At 49.4% G+C, this 24,551-nt stretch overlaps 1 protein-coding gene across 1 annotated transcript in view; it reads right to left on the reverse strand.

Annotated features, from left to right (window-relative positions):
* DHX29 (DExH-box helicase 29) overlaps window positions 1-24,551 on the reverse strand; it is a 1,426,484-nt gene that overhangs the window by 977,310 nt on the left and 424,623 nt on the right. Inside the window, exon 8 of the mRNA XM_069627279.1 lies at window positions 23,984-24,139. Coding sequence (XP_069483380.1) covers window positions 23,984-24,139 — 156 coding nt within the window. The remainder of the gene's footprint in view (window positions 1-23,983; window positions 24,140-24,551) is intronic.

Raw genomic sequence — 24,551 nt, forward strand, 5'->3', positions numbered from 1 at the left:
TATATCAGTAGGACACAGAGCAGCCAGCGAGGAACGGTGGGGTTCAGCAGCTTCCATGGAAGAAATACATAGAAGTGACATGACAGGCCCTCCGACATAAGCACCGCTGCCACCGCGTTCATTAGGATTGTGAAAACTAGAGGGGCCGAATTCAGGCCAAATGGCAGGACCATGTACTGGAAATGGCAGCCTATCAGCTGGAACTGTAGGTAGGATCAATGGGGGTTGGGGGGGGTTGTGTGGTTGCCAAATTAGAACGTGCAAATAGGCATCTTTGAAGTCCAGGGAGCACGTCCAGTCTCCACCTCACAGAGACTCCGTAATCGGAGCTTGTGTAACCATCTTGAACATTTAGAGAGGTAGGGAGAAGTTTAAGAAGGATAGATCGAGAACCACTCGCAGGCCTGAATGGTTCTTCCTCTGTATTGCAAAAATGTGCGGATAAAACCTGGAGCCTCGCAGAGAGGGAGATTTCCTCCACTGCCCTACTTAGCTCAAGTGTACAGATATCTGATCTGAGCAAGGGGAGGGAAGTGGAGGGGAGGTGAGGTTGTAGGGATAGGAAGGCGGAACCCATGGGTGATCACAGATTGCATCCATGGATATGCAAAGTCAGTCAGCCAGGACTGAATGTGTAGAGCAAGAGCAAGCCTGCACCCGCCCCTACCCACCATGGAGAATTGTGGACCTTGATGCCTCCATCAGTGCTTCCTTCAATCCGAGGCTGGTGCCTGGGAGGGGGACTGGGAGAAGCCCTTGTTTGATGTCCTTTGCTGCTTGCGCCTGTGTAGGCTGGGGGACGTGTCCGGTTGTCTGGCTTCACGTTCCTGGATGCCCCTGAATCTGCCAAATGTTCCTCCCCAGTCTGAACGGGTTTGCCCCTGTCCGTAGGGTTTACAGGTGGGCTTTGCCAGGATGGCCAATGACTTGGCAGTTTGGAAGCTGGTCTTTTTCTGTCATCAGTGGATGCAAATGGAACCAAGTCCCCTCCTTTGAAAGGGGGATCCAGAATGCGTTCTTGTATGTCTGGGTTGAACCTGGTAACCTTAAGCCACGCTGTCCTCCTCATATCTGTGGCAACACAAATGGTCCAGCCAGCCGTGTCGATTTGGCCCACTGAGGATTGCATTATGTCCTGTCCTACCGCTTTGCCTTGGCTAATCACACTTTGAAGGCTGCCCGTCTGTGCACTGGAAGCTCTGGAAGGAAGTCTGCAATTTGGCTCCATAGCTTCTGTCTGTGTTTGCTTGCTGCAGGTGGAGGCTGGCATTGGAATACATTTTCCTTCCGTAGGCCTCCAGAGTTTTTTACCTCCTTACCCAGCAGTGCGGACGATGTGGATGCCTGCGGCTTAGAATAAATGAAAGCAGACGCTATCACTGAGGAATGGGGTTGAGGGTGAATGGAAAGGAGTAGAGTAACTCCTTCGATCTGCCTATATTTAGCATCCTAACACGCGTTGGTGGGCTGAGTTGAGTGTGGCTTAGACCGGCTCTTTTTGACCAGTTCTTCCACATCCTTTTGGAAAGGAATTCCCAATTTGGTCACTGTTCAGATATTAAGAACTTCTGCTAAGAACCCCGCCGCTGGCTGCTCTTTCTAAGGTTGTGGGATGCCCAAATATTCTGCTTATCCCGCTAGCCCTCGATGAAGGTGATGTCTGGATCCTCCTCATCAGTGTCCACCTGGTCTGTGGCCCCCTTGGTCTCTGGGCCCGCACTCGTCTGGTCAGCAGGGTTGCCTAACATATCCTTGCATGCTCGGGATGCGCGCTCCTGCCGTGCCGCCGGAGTAGCGGGTATGGGAGGCGGAGCCCTTCCCATGCCTGCTCTGTGAGTAACTCGCCTCAGTGTAATGCAACGAGTGCACCGGGTATGCGGTATAGCATGGAACCTGTGGTGTGTGCATGGGTGACCATTCCACCCTTGGAGCGAAGTTGTATCTGTGAGTTGGAGGCATGACCTCTAGGGATTCCTTAGACTCTGAATGGCGTGCCTCTGCACGCAGCACCATATTTTCTGCGGGAGCCGCCATTTGGTCCTGGACTGAGAAGCGCAGGAACTGCACTTCCGTTGAGGTACTGGCACGTGCCTCTACCTGTTCTTGACAGTGTAGGTTCTGGCCTTTTCTAAACCTCAGGTGTGGACCTGGTAGGCTTTCCGCCCTCGGACATGAAGCAGGTAGTGCTTCCGCATGTAGCGCTCTGTCAGGCCTAGGCCCTGGTACTAGGCCGTAGCCCCTCAGATGATTTCCCGGTACAAGAGCCCTCAGGCCCCTCAGCCCTGGGACCGGGAGGATCTGTGGATCCCTCAGCCATTCAGCCGGTAGATCTGTGAGCCTCGGTACCCTGACTGGTGGTAGGACTTGGCCGATCCCTCCCACTCTGCTTCTTCCCGGGAGAGGTATCACCTTTGTGGGATGCTTTTGAAAAGAGTATACTTATCTTAGCCTTTGTTTTCCTGCGCACGTGCTCCTTGATGTGTTCAGGCAGAGACCTGGAGAAAAGCTCCCTCCACCTCACAAGCCGCTTTTTGAGTGACCGCGGAGTAAGGGCGTTGCACGTTGAACAGCTGTCCCAGCAGTGATCTTCACCGAGACACTGAAGGCAGAGCATGTGCGGGTCCGATGCCAGAAAGGATCAGTCGCAGGAAGGGCACGTGCTGAAGCCCGCCGGGGCCGACATGTGCCAGGGATGGACAATGCACCGGAGGCTGGTGTATACCAGAATTGATAGAGGAAAATAATTTGTGGGACCAAGGTCCCCAGGGAAGGATACACTTGTGGAATTAAAAGGGAAGAGGCCTCAACCACCAGCGCAGATGAAGCAGGTCTGCTTCTGTCGACACGGACTAGAGGACCGGGGTGTGGCGCTGGAGGGCAGAGTCAAGGGAGCACCTGCTCCTGAGGCCACCTCTCCGCGTGCAGCAGGATTTAAAGGGGAAAGGCTTTTTTTTGGTGGAAAAGGTTCCGTTCCCGTACCTAGTGAGGGACGCCCATGCAGTATGGAGGTAAGGGGGTGGGATGTAGAAGTACAAAAGTAGAAGAATAACTAACAAAAATGTTCTCAAAGGTAAAATAGCCGTGGACCCAGAGGAGGTTTCCCTTACCCTGGATTCTTCAAATAAGGTTGCCAGATTGTCCTTTTAAACAGTTCTTTTAGGCTTGCCTTGGACTCAAAGTTCTTGTTTAAGCAATAAAGTTCTGTAAAAGTCTTTCTGGAAAGCTTCTTGTAGCTTTGCAGATTGCCTGGTATTCTCCCCTGCCAGGAATCTTTGTTCAAATTCATTTGCCTGGGTGTACTCACCTGCCAGGAATGTGTACAAAACTTCAGTTGCCTGCTATACTCGCCTGCCATGACTTCTTTTATGTTTCTCAGTTTCTTTTAAATATATCAAAATAGCATATACTGTGAGGTGCTTGGTATATTTATCTTTGGCAATGCTTGTTCAAACTTCTTCCCCACATTGGCATATCATCCATCTGTACTGGATTGGGGCTTGCTCTTGAACTTTGTCTTGCCTGCATTCAAACATTCTTCTTATTGGTAATGCTTGTGTAAACTTTGGGCTTTGCCCACAAAAGCAATTTCATACCATTCAAACAATCTGTTCTCTTGCACTTGTCAGAATGCCCTGGGGTCCCCAGCTGCTTCGGCAGACTCACAGGTCTCTTCCAGCGTCTCTGAAACGAAACTCTGCGTGTCTCTGTGGTATGGCGCCTTTACCCACGTTCCATAGGGAAGAGTGCAGACATTCTCCCAGAGTCTTATGCGGCTCCGCAGTGACACGCTGGTTTCCTTTTTCAGTCTTGATTGAAGAGTGCTGCCTCAGTTATCGGTCAGACACCAGGAGCTGCAGCACGGATCATCATCATCTCCACGGGCCACTTGGCTCACACGTGCCTTCTCTTCCCCCGTCCCGCAGCCTACTCCTCCATGTACACAAGTACCGACCAGTGGCTCAACATCCTTTCCTGCACTGCTCACCTCCATACTGCTTCTTCCATCTTTAAATATCTCGTGCAATGCAGGTATGGCAAAACAACTAGTGTGCATGTTGAACTTCGAGTTCCTGTCATTTTGCATAAACTCCTTAGTCCTCTCCCTCATCTCAGTACATGAGTGATTATGGGAGTTGGAGTCCATAGATTACATTGGACTTTTGACTCCGAATTGGTTTTCCACTCGAATTTCATATAAAGGCATATCAGAAAAAGGTGTTATATATGCGTTGTAAATGTTGGAGTCAAAGGTGGGGGCCTGAGCAGAATGACAACAGGCCATCAAAAACTCTGGTATCTGGGGTCTTCCTCATAGGAAAGGGGGGGGGGGAATACCAGGTCTTCTCCAATGGAGTCAAAACATCTCCCCGGTAGTTGTACCCTCCCATGCAATCCTCCCTCATATTGCCGCCCCAGGGTCAGGATCAGAAAGCGGCTGCCATACCCTGGCCACATGGGAGGTCACCGCCTTGGAATCCGTGATGACTCCACCAGAATCATCACAGGAGCCACCACCTTTGAGCTAGGGAGGTGAGACCACTCAGCAAAACCCTCCCTAGGAGTTTGGGAAAGTGGGACCTCACCGGGAGTGACAACCCATTAGGGGACAAGAACTGCCATTACCATGGGGAACTCCCAATACCCAAGGTATGATCTACCTACATGGAAGTAAGCAATCATGACAATACAGCTATATGTTTGGCTCAAGGTAATGCTGAACTTTCAACAAGCTTGACAACCTGTGGTGAACAATACACCCTTAGCAAGAATAACGGGCCAACAAGCCAGGAATGGAGAAGGAGAAATCCAATACACAGGCGAGCCTTAGACGGGCCTGATCTGTCTCAAGCTGTCCTTGGTGTTGCCGGTTTCTTGTGGCCTATAGGTATCTCTTGGCGACTAGCATTCTCTTCTCCTCCCTTAGATACCATAGGGTTTTGGATTTTCCCCATGTTCATTGCAGAACTGGATCGTCCACATCCCAGTCTCGTGCCTAAACCACGGAACCTGAAAATACGTGGTACTCTCTCCAGGAAGGGTCAGTGACTTCAGTAATGGCAGACTCCCTCAAATCGGGCTGCTTTCTGACATTCTGCGGGGGCAGCCTTCTTGTGGTCTCGCCAGTCACTCTTCCTCTGAAGACAACTTTCTCGTCATTTTGCCAGTCTCTCTTTCTCTGGCTTTCTCCTGCAACTGTCACGACCTGTATCAAAAAAAAACCCTGGCCAGCCCATGGGCCAGGAGGGGCCTTGGATCGGGTCTCAAACAAACTCAGGCATCCTTTGCTGAAGCCCTCTTGGGGCCAGTCCTGGCGCCGTTGGCCAGGCTCATACTTCGTGAGGACTTTGTGAGGACTTGTGTTTTGGGACTACTTGTTTCCAGTTCCAAGCTATGCGGTATAGTGTTTTGGGTGTGGTAGCCTACTTTTCTGAAGCTATTTAGACCACACCTGACTTGAATGACACGCTTTGCGTTACTTTGCAACCCTGAAACGTGACGCTCATCGTGTTCAGCTGTACCTGCGAACCTCGGAAGAACAGCATCTGAAAAACAAAAGAACATTGTTAATAGCAGCAGCTTACCTGTAATTCCATCGTTAGCTGCCCTCAGCACTTGCAAACAGCATCCAAGCATCAGCGAGCCTTCCGGACCGACGGATCTGCAAAAAAGGGAGAAAACAGGACATTAGACATTTTACAATCGTGCCGGAAGCTTACCTCACGAGTCGCCCATCGACCAGCATCGCCTAGGTACTTCTAGCTCCGGGTGAGCAACACAATCTATGGGAACGAAAAGGCAACAGGTTAGCAAAGGCAAGGCATCATAGCGCTGCGCCTAGCGCCTACTTACCGCATCAAGGCGCTCTCGATGCACCATCATTTACCGGCGAGTCCCAACTCAGCCAACGTTCCACAGTGAACTTCCACGCACCTAAGGAAAGAGAAAAGACATTATTTAAACCAAAGAAAGGCATACAAGCATAACAGTAATAAGACCTACCTGAAAGACTCAAAAGGGCCGGCATCAGTGAAGTAACTAGATCGCACTCGCCCACAAAGGACAATGCACCAAGAAGGCAGGACGGAGAGCACGCCAAAACCCATAACAAGGTGAGGAAAGGTCCAGGGGGGGCACTGCGGGCATACGGGGTGTTGGGAGGCTCTTACCCCAGTTGCCCAGTCTTGAACATTGCCCACCTGTTTTCCAGGCAGAACTTCTCCGCTGATCATACCTGGGAGCCGCTGAGAAGGATACCAGAGTCCCCACAGCTGGGTGGCGTCCCCGTGGATACCAGGTGAACGTAACAGCAACAGCCTGCTCGTAGGCTTCTGGGGTCTCTTTCTTCCTCCAGCGACTGCCTTCTTGTATGCTTGCCGGGGTCTCTTTCTCCGGCTTCCTCCAGTGGTGTCCTTCTTGCAAGCTCACAAGTGTCTCTTCTCCTTCCTCTCTCAGGACGCAAGCAGCAAATTGTTTGGGTCAACGCTCCTGGGCTCGGTGGAGTTCTGCGTGCTGCTCCCCTACCACATTAACTGTGGTCCTGCCTCCAGGCAGCACTGGTTCCGCGTGATGGCAGCATTGTCTGCTCTATGCATCTCCTCCCCAGCTGATTGACTCTACGTGAGTTGGTTTCCTCCCACAGGAGAGGATTGAAAGGTCTTTATATGGGTCTCTGTAATGAGAGAAAGTTCACTTGGTTATAAGACTTCACACTTAAGGGCTGGAGAGGTCAGCATTTCTATTAGTCAAAGACTTTCTCAATTCAACAACCTCTTTGACTCCCATATAAGTGGAGAAGACTGGTTTTAAGGGAGATCTTGACAATGATTGGGAGTCCTTGTCCCCTAAAGAGGAGTCACTCCCAGCGAGAGCCTGCTTGCCCATATCCATACTGAGGGTCTTGCGTAGCGAGCTCACCTCCCTAGTCACAATGGTGGGGTGGCTCCCTCTTGGGAGAAGGGACGAATACCCTGGCTTCGTCACAAATCCTTTACATCTAAACCAAGCATGTTTTTTAGGCCAGTTGGCACTGCAACTTTCCAGGCTCCTGGTTCTATGGCATCTAGGGCATTTACAAATTGAAGCATTTGCAGATGGTTGACCTTCTAGAATTAAGGTCTATACTCTATTTTACAGCGAGACTGGCATGTCCTTAAGCAGAGAATTTAGGCAGTACTAATTAGTGCATTGGCATTGGCCAGAGGTATACAATAAGCTACAGAGGGAGCTACTTTGTTCCCAATTGCTAAAATCTTAGCACTTTCTTTCTCCGTGGGGAATGTGCCCCAACGCAGAAAGTGCAGCACATCTTCTCTTTGCTGCAGTGACAACCAGAGAGTCAGGGGTGGGGTGTCCCTCTATGTAAACAGTGTCTGATGATAGGTAATTCAAATGGGAAAACCTCATTGGATGGGAAAAAGTCTGAAGTTCCTGAAAATACAAAATGTTCTCACTTCTTTAGTGGAAGGATATTTCCCGGACCCCTTTCCACCAACTTGGCGATCTCATCCCAATTCAACCTACGTTTGTGCGCCTTGCTGCTCCTGTGATATCTGTTTTTCACTCAGCTTATTGTGCCCTTGTGGCTCCTTTGGGGTCCTCTGACCCCTTTCTACTTCTGGTTCTCTTTGTTTTCATGAGTCCCTGTGACCCTTCGAGGTTTATGCTGCTCAGATTTCACAGGCTTCCGTAACCCTTTTCCTGGTCTCATTCTCTCTCTTCTCCCAGATCCATGTGACCCTTGGATGTGATTTAGTAATTGCTTGTTCATTACTTTCAAGAAGATCCATTGGGTAATCAGTGGATCTTCCAGGTCATCATCCCTGTGAAGCATCTCTCCATCCGTGCCCTACACTTCCTCGTAGAAGCCATCTGAATGTACAACATCCTTACAAGTTAACTCAAGAGGTGTCTCAGTGGGTGCCTCTATTGAAAGATACCACTTCCTTTAAGGTTTATCGTGCTTCTCCTGTAGAAAGGTTGCACGTTTGGCCATAGTGCCCAGTCTACATTTCCCAGGATGAAACATGAGGCGTGGAAGGGGCTCCAATACCCTTCTCTTCCTTCTGCATTTCTTACTTTGAATTATCCTCCTCATGATCCTTCTCTGTGGAGGAAATCTCTTCTACCCCCATAAGCTTGTAAATATGACCTAGGGGACTGGTGGGCCTAGTAATAGTGAAGAGGTTTGACTCTGTAGTGCGGTGTGAGAGGGAGTAGGTTTAACTGGTGTGTAATCTGTGCATCTTTATGACGCAGCTCTAGCTCAAGAAATCCTCGAATCAAACACTTCCAGACTCCAAGCCTTCCTCACATTACTCCAGTCCTGAATGTCCAGTGTATACATGAAGTTCAAGCTCTATGAGACCAAATCCCTACTGCTGACCAACAACAAAACATACAAACCTGGCTCACTACTATGAACCTTGAGGGCTTCACATCTCAGATGACCACCTGCACCAAGTTCCTTGGGTTCTATATCGAAAAACACCTCTCTTTTAAGAGAACATACAAAGTAAGGCACAAACGGCTTAGTACCAGCTTTCCTTCCTGCACAAAATCAAGCCTATCATCCCAGCAAACAACTTCTAATCTGCCGTCCAAGCCTTGGTCCTCTCCCACCTGGATGGTGGCAATGCTCTTCTGAAAGGCCTTCTGGGGACCACCCTGGCACCTCTGAGATGTGACCTAGTTTCTGTATCACAACTCAAAGAACTCAGCAACTCATACTACTTCAACCACATCACCAGCACCCTAATGAAACTGCACTGGCTCCTGCTGCAAGCATGTATCACCTTCACATTCTGCTCATCGTCTACAAGGCCATCCCCCTCAAGTCCTCTAACTACCTTGTTGAGAAGCTCAACATCTTCGGACGCCTATGATCCACCAAAAACCAGGACATGTGCAGACTGGAACTCTACTGGTGCAGGAAGGAAAGACCCAGCAGACAGGCCTTCTGTGTCTATGACCCCAGACTCTGGAGCCCCCTCCTTGTCAACACCAAACTCACCCCCCGACTACTACATTTTAGGAAGGATCCCAAGAACCTTTCTTCAAGCAATGTCTCCTCCACAACTACGTCCACACACCCTCCATGCCCCACCTAACCAGAGAGTGGGTGATCTGCTCTCCCCTGTTTCCTCCCCGTGTTGCTCATAGATCCCTTGATAATTTTCCTGCCCTCCCGCTCCTTGTTGTTAGCTCCCCAATTCCTTGCACTGATCCCGTACGATCAGCTTCCCTTGCAGTGTACTGTTGTGTTTTTGTTCTCAACCTTTCCTCATATGTTATGTTAAAGGTACTTGTATAGCACACCGTCACCAACGGAATTGGTCCCCAGGCGCTCTGGCGGATAAGTAAATGCGGAGAACGGGTAGGGTTAGTCGGGAGGAGGGGAGAAGGAGAGTGGAAGAAGTGATGCGCTGTTGGCAGCTTCAGCTCGGTATACACAGAGTGCTGGGCTATGGCGCTAGTATCGGATCGGGCGAGACCTCGAGTGCTGTGGGTGATGTTTATGTGTTGTTGGTGCGGTGTGGTAAAGTGCATGCGGATTGCTGGGAGAGAGATGGTTGCGTGGGTTAAGTATGCAGAGGATTGAGGGTTGGGTTAGTGGGGTCTGTATCCTGATTCAGGTGCTTATGGTTCCGTTAGAGTTGTAGATATGTGGGCTAGGTTGTTGCTGGTTCCTCGTGGACCGAATCGCTTTGTTGGTGCTGCGCTGATCCAGCTGTATGATAGTGAGCATTGTTTCGATTGGTAGGTGCGTCGGAAACTTATCTTCGGGTGTGGGACTAGGTAGGTAATATCTATTCTCGGTTATGTAGTGCGACACTGGTCGGGCTAGGCTTTGAACGGTTCAGGGTCGGAGTGGTGTTGATGTGGCTTCCTAGTGCATCCGTCTTGGTGAGCTTGTGTATTCAGTTGTTTGTTTCCTTCTGTCCTGACTGTCTTTCCGTTGGTTCTTTGGTTTCTGTGGGGTGGACAACCTTGGGGCTATTGTTTAGTTGTAGTTTTTTGTGTGGTGGGGCATTGAGCTTCCTGCTGTGTATTGGTGGACTGTGTAGTGATGAAACATTCTGTTTCTCAACCACTGGATTGTGGCTCGTGGTGCAGTGCTTCCCTTTCCGCTCTATATTTTGTCCTTAGCGCTGTTGGAGATGGTTATAATTTAAGGTCATGGTCCTCTTGATGATTCGTCCTAGTGTTTCTGTCTTTGTCTTGCTACGTTTACGGTCTTTGGTCGTATTGCGGCTGTCTCCCGTTCGGTCGTTTAGTAGGTCATGGGATATTTACCTTGGGTTTTTCCCCATTGAATGATCGGTGTGTATCAGGGTCTCTCTACGTTCATTGATGTTTTAGTTGTGTGTGTGCCCGTTTTTGCCGGTCTTTCTAGTTATGACGTGAAGAGCCAGGTTTTGAGTCATTTCCTGAATAATAGGTGGTTTCTTGTGTTACGTATGTATTAGAAGGTCGTTCCAGTTTTACGGGGCTTGGTGAGAGAAGGGGGATCCTCCAAGTTTTATTTTGTTGTAGGGTTTCGGTTCAAGGCGGATGTCACGCTTGATCTGAGCGTTCTTGTTGGTTGATGTAGGCGCAGTTTGTCTCTTAGTAACTTCGTTGTGTACTGCTCTATGCGTAATGCACATGGTTTTGAATTTTATTCGTTGTTTTATTGGTAGCCAATGTAGTATTTTCAGCGCTGGTGCAGTGTGTTCTCTTCGGGGTAGTTTCAGGAGTAGTCTGGCTGCCGCGTTTTGAATGCGTTGTAGTTTTTTTTAAAGAGTCGTTCAGGCATGCCTAGGTATAGGCTATTGGCGTAGTCTACTTTGAACATGACGAGGGCAATGATGGTGGTTGTTTTGTTGGTGAACGATAGGAACGGTAAGATCCTCTTTGCCGCTAAAAGGAGGAGGAAGCATTTCTTGAGGAGAGTGTTTACTTGTGGCTCTAGCGTGAGATTGTCCATCAGGACCCCAGGTTCTTTACAATCGGCGAGGGTGCTGGGGTTGCCCCGACTTCCCTTGGCCAAGGGAGGAATTGGTTTTCTCCTCCATTTTTTGTGACCATAGTTATTTCCGTTTTGCCTGGGTTAATTTTGAGGGAGTTGGAGTTCATCCAGAAGAATACATTGCAGAGGCAGTTTTGTAGCGTTGAGTTTATTTCCGGGTTGTCTTGTATTTTGAAGATTATTTGTGTATCGTCAGCGTAGTTGTAGCAGGTGAGGCCGTGGCTTTTGATGATTTGGATAAGTAGATACAGGTAGATGTTGAATAGTAGCAGGGAGAAGGATGATCCTTGTGGTACTCCACAGATGGAATCTCTCGGGCTGGATTTGAAGGGTTTCATCCATACGGTTTCCGTTCGGTTTGTAAGGAAAGATTTGATCCATAGTAGGGCAGTGTCTGTTGTTCCAAGTCCTTCTAATCTCGTTATGAGGGTGTCATGGTTGGCTGTGTCGAATGCTGCCGATAGGTCTAGGAGTATCAAGGCAGTGCAGTTGTCCGAGTCTGAGTTGATTTTTAGATCGTCCCATATTGAGAGTAGAGCCGATTCCGTTCCTCTCAGTGGTCTGAAGCCAACTTGTGCCTGGTCCAGAAGGCCGTGTTCTTCTATAAACTCTTGGGTTGTTTTGTATATGTACGTTTCGAGCAGCTTGCTGTGTACGGGATGTTGGAGATGGGTCTGTAGTTTCCCGCTGTATCTTTGAGTAGTGGCCAGATGTATGCAGTTTTGAAGGATTGTGGCACTTTTCCAGTTGCGATGGATTGGTTGAGGACGTTCCTGTGAAATTCCATGGCCGTTCCTTGTTTAAGAATCAATTTGTATATGTCTGGTGGGCAGGGGTCTTCGGGGGACCCTGAGCTATTGCTTTCATTCACCAGTTTGATATTTCTGGAAAGCTTCATAGTTTGTTTGGGTGTTCCTCCTGGGTGTAGGTAGTGGTTGTGGTCTGATCAGACGGTCTGCTTTGTATGGTTTGTTGGATGTTGGTGATTTTGTTTTTGAAGTGGTCTGCGAGCTCATTGCAAAGTTTTGAGGACAGAGTTGGTGTGTTGTTACATCCCTGAGGGTTTTTGATTTCGTTTATGATTTTGAAGAGTTCTTTTTGGGTGTTTGGTGCTTCGAAGATTTGGTTGCCGTAGTGTTTCCTCTTTGCTTTTTGCATTTCCTTTTTGTATGTCCGGTTGTGTTGCAGGAATTTCAGTTTGTTCACTGCATCGTTTTGTTTCCTCCAATCATGTTCTAGTCTTCGGTTTTTCCTTTTCATGGTGCAAAGTAGTGGGGAGAACCATTTTGTCAATGCCCATTTATGAGAAGAAGTGAAGGGTTTTTCTTTGGCGATGTTGTCTATAGTAGTTGTAATCCAGGAATGCAGCAGGGTTACTTTTTTGTCCAGGTCATCATCTTCCATGAATGTTGGGTGTGGTTTGCTTAGCTCCAGGAGTTCACTCAGGTTGGAGTTTTTGATGGTTCTCCAATTTCTTTTCATGGGGTTCGTTGTTTTTTCCAGTTGACCGTTTGCTGGGGTGGTCATTTTGATTACGAAGGGGATGATGAGGTGGTCGCTCCAGGGTATTTGTATTGGGGGTGCCGTGCTAAGGAGTAGTTTGTTATCGAAGATTGCGTCAAGTGTATGCCCTGCCGAGTGGGTTGCTCCTTTGACTAGTTGTTGTAGGTTCATTGCTGCTAGTTGGCTGGTTAGCGATTTTTGGATGTTTGTTTCTCCTTCGAACTAGATGTTGAAGTCTCTGAGGACTATCAGGTGATTGTGTTTGATGGCTAGGACGGTGATTGCTTCTGTGAAGGCATCTACAAAAGTTGCATTGTAGGTTGGTGGGCTATATATTAGCATGAATTACAATGAATTTCAAGTTTGTTTTGGGGCTCACATGACCAACTTCAGGTGGAAAAACACCAAACTGAGGGTGTGGACGTTTTCAACATCATGGATGCATGTTGTGATGAATGTAAGGGAATTTGGCCCTTCTCCCCAGAGGCTAGGGAGGTGAACCCACTACGCAACCCCCTCCCTAGAGGCTGAGGCAAGTGGGATCTCCCTGGGAGAGACTCCCTCATTGGGGACTCCCTGGTGCCCTCAAATGGATGGCATATATAGATTTGTCCAACATAATGGAACATTTTCAATTTCATAAAGATGAAGTTAACTTATGCTATGCACAACAGAAAACTAATACTAAACCTTTAAATCAGTCCCTCCCACGGACTGTGCTGATCATGCAGAAAAAAGATGATATGACAATGGGAAAAGGCGAGACAGGCCAGAGAGATGGCGAGAAGCTGAGGAAAGCTGGAAAGCAGAGATAACCAGGGAAAGCCCTTTGTGTGTAGTAAAGCGGAAGGAGGCAGCGCTCTTGCAGAACACAGAGCCCAAGTCAGTCTAGCTCCGGCACATAGCCAAAGACGCTGTGATTTCGGTATATGAGAACGGAAGAAAACAATGCTATTGAAGAGAGTTTTGTGGTGGCGTGACCACACAGCAACAGAGGTTGGCAGTCCGCCCGCAGATCAACGCCGATACCACTGACGGGAGAAAACCACTCCCAACCCAAGATACAGAGCACGTTCGATTCAGAAGACAAGAACTAAACGTATGTGTACTAGACGGTGTGACGAGTAAGCCAAAGAGCCAAGAAGGAGCAGAGAGAAAGTCCGGTGACTGCAGGCCCCCAGATAAGGTATTGAGCCCTCCGTGGGCCGTGTGTTTTGTTTTTCTGCCCATTCTTGGGCTGCTGCCATTGTTTTTCCCAGTGTGTTCTCCCCAGCCCCCCTCCCTCCCCTTCCGTGTTTCTCCTTGGTCCCCTCCCTCCCTCCCGCCACCAATCCTCCCAGCTCCCCCCTGATTGGCTGCCGGCCCGTGTGTTGTCGAGGCTAGGCTGCCTGCAGTCCACCGCGCTCGCCACTTCCATCAGGCAGAGCCGGTGACTGCAGGCCCCCAGATAAGGTATTGAGCCCTCCGTGGGCCGTGTGTTTGTTTTTCTGCCCATTCTTGGGCTGCTGCCATTGTTTTTCCCCCGTGTGTTCTCCCCAGCCCCCCTCCCTCCCCTTCCGTGTTTCTCCTTGGTCCCCTCCCTCCCTCCCGCCTCCAATCCTCCCAGCTCCCCCCTGATTGGCTGCCGGCCCGTGTGTTGTCGAGGCTAGGCTGCCTGCAGTCCACCGCGCTCGCCACTTCCATCAGGCAGAGCCGGTGACTGCAGGCCCCCAGATAAGGTATTGAGCCCTCCGTGGGCCGTGTGTTTGTTTTTCTGCCCATTCTTGGGCTGCTGCCATTGTTTTTCCCTGTGTGTTCTCCCCAGCCCCCCTCCCTCCCCTTCCGTGTTTCTCCCGCCTCCAATCCTCCCAGCTCCCCACCTGATTGGCTGCTGGCCCGTGTCTCCTCCTCCTCTTATTGGTGCTACCAGGGCAGCCCCTGCCCGGCAGCCCCAGCGGCTAAGGGCCCCCTTAGGCAAAGGGCGGCTCCCTCCTTTGCGGCTCCCGGTGTGTCTGCAGGTGTCCGCAGGGGACGCCAGGGCCATTCCACCGCTTCATCTTGTGAGCTCCACCTGCTCCCCCGGTCCACCCCACCCCTACCTGTTCACTTCCTCGCAGTGTGGCTACACTTCTTTGTGTTCCGAATTTGTGGTAAACTAGGGTTTTTCTCCCTCTGCAGGATTTTCAAACTTAGGTGGCCTCTCCACTGTGTACCTGATACCCCTTACTGTGTTCACCGTGTTCCGAATTTGTGGTAAACTAGGTTTTTCTCCCTCTGCAGGATTTTCAAACTTAGGTGGCCTCTCCACTGTGTACCTGATACCCCTTACTGTGTTCTGAATTTGTGGTAAACGAACGCCTGCCGCTCTCTTCCTATCCACTTGCGCTTGTCCTGTCTTCCCCCACCCACTCCCTCCTATTCTATGGTGCTCTCTATCTCACCAATCTTTTCTAACTGCTTCTCCATTGACTATCCTGCTCTCCTCACTAAATCTGGTAGGAAAAAGTTTAAAAAGGACATCCTGGTCTCCAACCCAGGCCTCCCTATCGCTGACACCTACACTAGTGCCTCCTCCAAGGAAACTCTCACTGACATCCTCTTTTTCGTGCCTTCTCCTGACCTATGGACCCTTCATATGGTCTCTGTGCTCTCTCCTTTCTCCTCTTCCCCCATTAATGGTGGCACCCGTTGGGATGTCCTCTTGGCTTCCTTCCACTCCTCTAAGGCCATCATTAATGTCTATGCTAATGGGACCGTCTTGGTCCAAGGCCCTCAGACCAACCTTCACCTCTTCGATAGACGCTTCCCACGCCTCATCAACTTCCTCTCCTCTCCTCTCCTCTCCTGCTGTGCCCCCTCCTCTGTCCTCGACTAACTTGCCTCTTCCCTCCCTCCCCACCCCCTCTCATGCTCCTTCACCTCCGCAGGGCGTACCTCTGATCTGTACCCCTCCCCGGAAGTCCTTCAAAGATGGCAAACTTCTCCACATTGCCACTCTTAACTCTCGCTCTGCCGTCAAACATTCCTCTGATATCTGCCGCCTTCTTGAGGAACTTGACCTTGACGTACTCTGTCTCACTGAGACATGGTTCACGGCCAGCTGTGTCACCAGCTTTGACACACTCCTACCCGACGGTTACAAGACCCTCTCTGTGCCCAGGCCCAACCGTGCGGAGGGAGGTGTGGCCCTTATCTTCCCTGAGTGGATTCCTGCCACTGTTACTCCCATGCAGACCTACTCCTCTTTTGAATGTCTTGTCTGCCGACTCTCTCTCTCTCCTAGCCATTCCCTTACCGTGGCTACTATCTATCGGCCACCTGGTCAAATTTCCTCCTTCCTCTCCGAGTGGGCGGACCTCTCCTCCTCACTCCTGTCCTCAACCACTCAACTCCTCTTTCTTGGAGACTTCAACATCCACCTGGATGCCTCCTGTCCCCCCTCTGGACTCTTTCGCAACCTCTGCGACTCTCTCTCACTCTCTATTCTCCCGTCTGGGCCGACTCATTCTGCAGGGCACACTCTTGATGCCCTGATCTCCTCTGACCTTCCCCTCTCTGTCCCTCTCTCCACTCCTCTCTCCTGGAGCGATCACTTTCTCCTCTCCTCCCACCTCGCCCTCCCTACCCCACAGGCAAAGCCACCCCCATCACTGCCACCTTCCTTCTCGGTCATCCGACCCATGAAGCGCGTGTCAGTTGAGGCTTTCGCTGCCACCTTCTTGCCCCCTCCTCCCCCTTCGGCTGACTCCCACCCTGACACAGCCCTCTCCACTCTCCACTCCGCTATATCTGATACTCTTGATATCCTTGCCCCTGTCATGAGAATCCGCCTGAAGCCCAAAGCCAAAAGTAACTCCTGGTATGACTCGGATCTCGTCACCCTTAAGCGCAAGTGCAGGGTGGCAGAGAGGAAATGGCGTGCTTCATGTTCATCCTCTCACAAACTGGCCTGTCGCCTACTCCAAAGGCAATACCGGCTCTCCGTTCTCACCAAGAAGAGAGCCCTTATCCAAGCCCGCATCTCTGCGGCATCTAACAATTCGGCCGAACTCTTTAAAATCTGCAAGGAGCTGGCCAACCCTGCTGCAGTCTCTACCTCTCCTGTCCCCTCCCAGGCCCTCTGCACGGCACTGGCCTCTCACTTCATTTCAAAAACTCAGGACATCCTGTCCTCACTCTCCTCCTATAACCTCCCCCCCTCTATTCCCGGCCCTTCCTCTGGCTCTTCTGCAGCCACCCCTCCTCTCTCCTTCTCTTCCTTTCCCCTTTTTTCTGCTGACGAGGTTTCAAGACAAGTCCGATCTATGAAAGTCTCATCAAAACAGGTCCACCCCTGTTCCTCCAAAACTATCAAGGACCACATTGACTCTTTGGCTCCTGCCCTTGCTGACTTCTGCAATCACTCCTTCGCCTCTGGAGTCTTCCCATCCCCTCTCAAGCACTCCCTTGTGCACCCCATTCTTAAGAAACCCTCTTCCGACCCTTCCTGCCCAGCTAACTATCGCCCAATCTCTATCACTCCCTTCCTGGGCAAGCTCCTGGAGAAACTGGCCATCTCCCAGCTTAATCTCCATGCTGAATGTGTTGGTAGTCTTCATGACCATCAGTCTGGCTTCAGAGCTGCCAGAAGCACGGAAACTGCTCTCCTGAACATCCGTGAGGACCTGCTCTCGAACCTTGACTCTAACATTCCATGTGTTCTCATTTTGCTTGATCTCTCTTCTGCCTTTGATACGGTCAACCATACCATCCTGCTCAACCGTCTCCGTGATAACCTCGGTATCACTGGTCAGGCTCTGGCATGGCTGACCTCTTTCCTCTCAAATCGACCCTCCCAGGTCCAACTGGGGTCTTTCCTCTCTGACATCTTCTTCTCTACCTGTGGTGTCCCCCAGGGATCTAACCTCTCTCCCTGGCTGTTCAACCAGTATCTGGCATTTCTCGCCCACCACATCGCCGCTCTCTGCCCCTACTTTCAGTGCTATGCGGATGATACCCAACTCATTTTCAGGCTACCCTCGGCCTCCTCTTCTCCTTCCCTCATCTCTGACTGTCTTTCTGCTATCCAGGAATGGTGTGCCGCCAACGACCTCTGCCTTAATGCCAGTAAGACTGAGATTCTACTCATCGGCACTCCCACTCCCTCCTTCCCTGCTGCTCTCTGGCCGGCCTCTCTGGGCCCTCTTCCTACTCCTACCTGCAAGGCAAAAAACCTTGGGGTCATCTTCGACTCCACACTCTCCTTCTCTCCTCACATATCCGACGTATCTAAGAAGTCACACTACCAGCTACACCTCCTCAGAGGTATCCTTCCTTTCCTCTCCTTCCCCCAGAAGCTCACTGTCTCTAGAGCCCTGGTTCTCTCTAAGCTGAACTACTGTAACAGCCTCTATCTTAATCTGCCCGCCTCTACTCTCCGCCCTTTGCAACTCATCCAGAACAGGACTGCAAGACTTGTCCTTGGCCTCAAGCCCAGGGACCGTATCTCTCCAGGACTGAAATCACTACACTGGCTCCCAGTGACTGCGAGGATCAAGTTCAAAACCCTCTGCATTGTCCACAAGGCCGTCTGGGGCCTTGGGCCAAAATACCTTCAACTCTCTCTTCCTAAATATCTTCCTTCTCGAGCTCTTCGCTCATCCGCCTCCAACTCCCTCAGGGTCAGCCGCTTCTCCAAACAACGAGTTGGGGGCAGATCTCTTTCCACTGCAGGGGCCTCCCTCTGGAACAGCCTTCCTACCTCCCTGAAACTTGAGGAGAACCACCTCCGGTTCCGGAAGCACCTCAAAACCTCCCTCTTTGCCTCCGCTTTCTCTCCCCCTCTCCCCTGCTAATACTACTGAAACTGCACTGAATCTGCAACTGGGCCATTCACCGTTCTCGGCCCAGCCACTCTCCCCTGCACTGCCTCCACGGCAACCCCTGCACTACGGGACTGTGTCTGTATCCATACAGCCCCCCTTCCCAGCACTTGTCTGCACTTACCTCGCACTTGCCACCAGCTGGCCCTTGTTATTTATCCTGTATGCTGTATGCTTATAACCCTGTACTGCACTTTCCCCTCTCCCTTTCCCCCATGCACTTTTCCCTTCCCCTCTACCCTTGCACTTGCGCGATCTGAATGACACCTGGCCTAGTAAGATCGTTGTCTGTCTCCCCTTGTTCCCCCCCCCGCCTCGTCGCGCCTTGAAACACTTGTGTATAGGCGCGTTACAAATGCCTTATCATATCATATCATTATCATATCAAGACCATACCGGTGCCAGGGAGGTTACCCCTCGGAATAGAAGGTAATATGGGGAACAGGACAGCTTTTTTATTTATTAATTTATTGGTTATTTATAATGCACCTATACAGCAAACAGTGTTTCAAGGCGCCACAAGAAAGAAGTGGAGGAAAGCTTGAAGGAGAGCTGCGTGTCATCTGCACAACACTGGCAGTGAGGAGAGAAGGAGGAGATCAAATGGGCTACAGGGGCAAGGTAGATATTGAGGAGCCATGACGAGAGGATAGAGCCCTGAGGCATGCCGCAGGTGGAGAGTGTGATGGGGGGGGGAAAAGGTCCCAGTTGAACTAGGGATGGACGGTCAGAGAAGAAGGATGTCAACCAGTCCAGTGCCAGGTCCATGATGCCAAGGTTATCACATAGCCGATGTATAAGGGTTGCATGACTGACCGTATCAAAGGTAGAGGAAAGGTCAAGAAGGAGAACGGAAGGAGAGTTGGAATCAAAGTCTTCACGGTTGTTCAGGAGTGCAGTTTCCGTGCCACTGGTTGCTCTGAAGCCAGACTGGCGGTCATGGAGACAACCAACAGATGCAGTGTGGTGGATCAGCTGAGAGATGACCAGCTTCTTCAAGAGGTTGCCCAGGAAGGGGGTAAAGGAGATACGCTGGTAGTTAGCCAGAAAGGAGGTGTCAGCAGGAGGCTTTTTGAGGAGAGCGTGCACAAGGGCGTGCTTGAGGAGAAGGAGGCAGTGGCAATGGAGTGATTGCAGAAGTCAGCCAGGGCTGGAGCAAGGGATGAAATGTTGTCCTAGATAGTTCTGGAGGAGCAGGGAAGCACCTGTTTGGAGGAGTTTTGTATAAGGAGGACTTGTCGAGATCTCATCTGGTGGTATGAGTAGGAGAGAAGGGGGAGGGGGGACCAAGGGAGGCCGGAAAGTGTGAGAGGGAGAAGGGACGGGTGAAGAGCAGAGTGAGGACAAGGATGTCCTGAGTTTTGGTTATGAAGTGAGAGGCCAGTGCAGTGCAGAGGGTCTGGGACTGCAGAAGAGAGGTAGAGACTGCAGAAGGATTGTCGAAATCCTTGCAGATTTTGAACAGTTCAGCTGTATTGTTAGTGGCCCCAGAGATGAGGGCTTGGATAAAGGCTTTCTTCTTCGAGCGAATGGAGAGTCTGTATTGCTTTTGGAGCAGCCGGCAGGCGAGTCTGTCAGAGGATGTGCTCCAGGCTTGCCACTCCTGCTCAGCAACTCTGCAATTGCGTTTCAGAGAGGCTAGATTGGAATCATGTCAGGTGTTGCGTTTTGGAGGCAGGCTTCATACGGATCCTCATGACAGGGGTAAGGATGTCCAGAGTGTTAGAGATGGAGAGGTGAAGGATAGTAAGGGCTGTGTCGGTGCGAGGAGATCTTTCTTGAATTTGTTTTCCTCCAGACTTCGAAAGAGAGATAAGATAGGTGATAGAGTAGCAGTTTGAGAAGATGGGAAGAGGGCGAGAACCATGGAGGGGAGAGAAGAGAGATGGAAAGGGGGAGGAAGAGAGGGATGGACAGATTGCACAATGCATGACAAACTCACCTGGCGGCCTAGCAGCAAGACAGGCGCAGATGAGTCAAGTGCATGAGAAAGGAAGTCCTTAGATTAGATGCTCATGAACTATGCCTTCAAAACAGCAGCTGGTTCTCTGGCGGTTTCACAGAATGAAATGCAATTGCAGACTCTGTCGCAGCATCCTCGAGAAAGTAGTAAGGCAATAGTGGACCCAGGGAACCCACGATTAACTTCAGAGTGTCGGTAGCCCAAGATCAAAGTTCACTACCGCTGACAACTGTAGGCCTGGGTGACTCCTTCTTGAATGACACACAGCAGATCATGGGTTCTGCTCTCCCAGGTCCACCTCCAGCACCTGTTTTTCAGTCAGCTAATTTTGTATAGAGCACCTAGCCAGTAAGCGGGGCTAGCTGTCTCACTAGCGTGCCTGTAGCCTCAACGTTCCTTCCAATGCACCCTCTACCACCAAACTCCAAGATGGACTTGTAACTCGTACAAAACCGGTCCTAGTGCTAATAAGAAAAGTGTTGGAAATAAGTCGAGGAATTGGAGCCGGGTCCATGAAAGACAAAGTTACATGAGATACACAAAGTGGGAGTGGAATAGAGTTCACAACTCGTTGCCTTGCGAAAAGGGAAAAGTCATCCCAGGTCTAGATAGATGAGAAAGGGAACATAATAGAGAAAAGTATTGGAAATAAGCTTAGGAGTGAAAATCATTAATAAAAAACAGAGCCACATGAAATACCTAAAATGAAAACTTGTAGCCTTGGAAAAAGGGAAATGTCATCCCTGGTACCGAAGATTAAAAGAGAATATAATAAAGACATTTGGGAAACAAACACCCAGGAGACCTGAAAGACAAAGCTCATACATGAAACAGCACTCTGGGAAGAGAAGCTAGAACCTGACAAGAAAGAAAAAGAACTTATACAAAAGTAAGATTGTTGGCATAAAAGGAGAGAGGAAGACTAAGTCCCCTACAGAACTTAATCCAGTGGATAACAAGAGACTATGTGCGTATGGTTTATTGATTGGAACGAAAGAACATAGAAAAGCCTGTGAGAAAACACAGCAACCAGGTAAAGGGAGTCATTCTCCTGTCCTTAGTTAGTTACATTAGTGGTACAGTCAGATCAGTTCGTTTTTGACAGCAGATAGACATTTTTGGACATTCATGCTGACGGACAGGACCTTAGTTAATAAAAAAGGTAGGAACCACCTTATAGATATAGGTGGAGATGGGCCTTATTTTACTTTACAATAAATATTATGCTTGAAATGTCTTCCCAGCCTCTGTGGCCTCTGTCTGATCATCCACATAGTACATGTAGGGTAGGGATAGTGCGACAAGAACACCTATGCCCCTTTACTCTGGAAGGGAACAACTCCTCATACAACCACTAGATGGCACCCCATGCAATGCATGCAAGTCTAAACAGATTCACACGCCCCGGAAACACCTCTTGGATGGGGCCAGTGAGGGCTTGGAGCAGTATAGTGGGCTGGGGTAGTCCAAGTGTTCCTTTCAGGGAGAGGAGATGGAACTTGAGAGCAGCATTGAATGCAACGAGGCTGGTGACATTTCTCGGAGTAGGTGCCTCTAACAGATGGAGGGGGCGAGGAGGGAGAATGAGCAGAAGCAAGAGGATACACAGGGTAAGTGAGGGGCAGAAAGATGAGAAGGGCACTAGAGCGAAAAGAGTGAGAAAAGGAAAAGCAAACGACCTACTGCATGAGTTCGTCGGTTGAGAAATGTTATGACAGACGTAGGAGTAGATCACTGCCCGGGAAGTGGCTGCAACAGCAGTTGAGGCGACTCGGTATTAGGGAGTAGATGGAGGATGTTTGTGTGCTTATAGGTGAGAGGGGAATGATTTTGTGGACGGCAAGCAGGTTGAGTTTGGAAGCAGTAGCAGTGACATAATTGAGCTGAATGTCATTTCAAATTGGATGCCTAGGTTGTGAGTGGGACAGAAGATCAGAAATGAGCGAGCAGAGGAGGCGAATTTTGAACAGGGAGCTCAATAATTTCAGTCTTGGAAGAGTTAAGTATGAGGGACAGTAATACAATTGAATGATGGACAGACGATATATAGTTGGAAGAGCCTTGAAGAGTAGTCCGGGGTGAAGGAGGGAAATGAGAAGAAAATCTGTGAATCATCAGCAAGAAGGTGATACAAGAATATGAAGGAGATGAGCTTGCCGAGGGAGGAGGTGTGCATGGTATAGAGTGGCAAATCAACAGGGACTTGGGGACTTCAACTGGCACAGGGGGTGTACATGTTGCAGGAGAGGTAAATTGATCCATCAAAGATTTAGTAGGCCAGCCAGGCATGTGTAGTCTCCGGGATCCAGATTTTGGAGAGGGTAAGTAGACGTGGGAGGTTGACAACATGGTGGGGAGTAGTGAGAAAGTTGGAGGCATGGCTCAATAAAATTTCTGTGGAGTGATAGCTACGGAATCCAGACTGGATGTGGTTGCAGCGCCTCTGAACCGCTAAACAGCTGCTGATCCCTGTTGAAAACCAAGCACTCCAGGATTTTGGAATAGGTCAGAGAAGAGAGAGAGTCCGATAGTTGGCTTACAGTCAGCTGAGGGCTTCTTGAGGATGGGTAGTATGGTTATTTGGAAGCAAGCTGTAAATTCAGTTGAAAAGGGAAGAATATTTTACAGTTTGTGCAGCTAAGTGGTTGAGGAGGAGGGGGCAGGGAGAAAAGGGCAGTTAAGGGGACACAGATCTTAAAAATGTGAAGGAGCAATAAAAGGCAAAGTTATTGGCTGAAAGGGAAGAGGAGATACAGAGGGGGGCAGCATGACCTGAAGGTTAGAGAAGAGTTTGTGTGGGTGACAGTAGAAAGATGAATGAGGATAGGGAAGTTGTAGACTTCGCTACATGCAGACCGGTAGTGAGGGCAGAGAGGACTTATTTTAGGTAGGCCAGGAATGAAGTGCAGCAAGATTTACGCAAAGGCCATAAATGCAGACAAATGTCCGTTTTGAGGCAATGACTCACATAAGCAAAGTGAGGAAGCATTGATTGGAAACCAGGTCTCCTACTTCCAACATCAGTAATTTTGCAACCAAGACACATCTTCCTGGGCTCCGTGATGCTTGCAAGTGAAGCGGAAACCTTCGGTGAGGGCATTATTACAGAAGGCAGGCGGACCGTAATGGCAAAGCACTAGAGAGACAACACAGCTGCTGCAAACTTAGACAATTCAGCGAACGCTTGCTTCACCAACAGTTTCTGCTGGGGCCAGCTGGTTAAAGAGTGCATCCCTTGTGGCCAGTCAGGTTGCATATTTGTTGTGCCACATGGAGAAAATATACATGGAGACAACTCTCTCGAGTGATAAAATAACCATTGCTTGGGCTAGCACACAACAAATGAAGTGGCATCACACATAAAACAAGCAGTAGTAAATGGTAGTCTACAATATCAGCAGAGATGATACAATTAAAATATGAATTACAAAATATCAAAGAGAATGTCTTGTTATTTTTTTAAAAGTACAACAACGTACACTTAACTGACACGAGTTCACTTAAAGCAAAAAAGAAATACCTTTACTAGTAGCACTAGATGTTCACACAATCAGTCTAAGGGCCTAAACAAAGGCCAGTATTAATACATTGTAAAATCCCCTTCATTGACAGTTACTCATTTTGCAAAGATTTCCAGTACTGCTTCTGAACCATGTCTTCCCCTCTCACCTTTGTCTTCAGGAGGTGCTTCAGGTTGGTTAAACAAACTGAAGTTCATCTGTTCTTCTGAGGAAGAGGAAGCAGGAGTTTTTGTTCTCTCATTTTTTACTTCTGGGATTTTAATACAAGGGTTAAACATGGGATGCTCTTCCAAGGTGTCCATTTCTGTTGAAGAGAATAGAGAGGTTCCTAATTTGGCAATTGAAGGACTTGCCAAAAATGTTTAGAAGGCCAAATCCATTTAAATTAAACTACATATCAGGAGAACAGCATCTTTAAGTTGTTAATTTACACAGAAGCACAACAAAGACAAAAAACAGTTTATGGTTTTACTAAACTCTAAGGATACCTCTCAGGTTGGGTGAAAAATTAAATAAGACTTTTTCCAATTAGTTCAAGGCGAGAGGGAGCTATTCATGCACAGGTGTATACTTAAGTTCGTTAGCATAACAAATACCATTTGCTTTAAAAACTAAAATGCTTTAAAGACGTTTCACAAAGTTGGTCTTAAAACAAAAAAAGCTGAACTATAGGCCATGGACACCCAATTTGATCCCTGGATGGGGGACACCTACCC

Source organism: Ambystoma mexicanum, chromosome 6p (genome assembly GCF_040938575.1).
Source record: "Ambystoma mexicanum isolate Mex_15411 chromosome 6p, UKY_AmexF1_1, whole genome shotgun sequence".
NCBI classification, from domain to species: Eukaryota; Metazoa; Chordata; class Amphibia; order Caudata; family Ambystomatidae; genus Ambystoma; species Ambystoma mexicanum.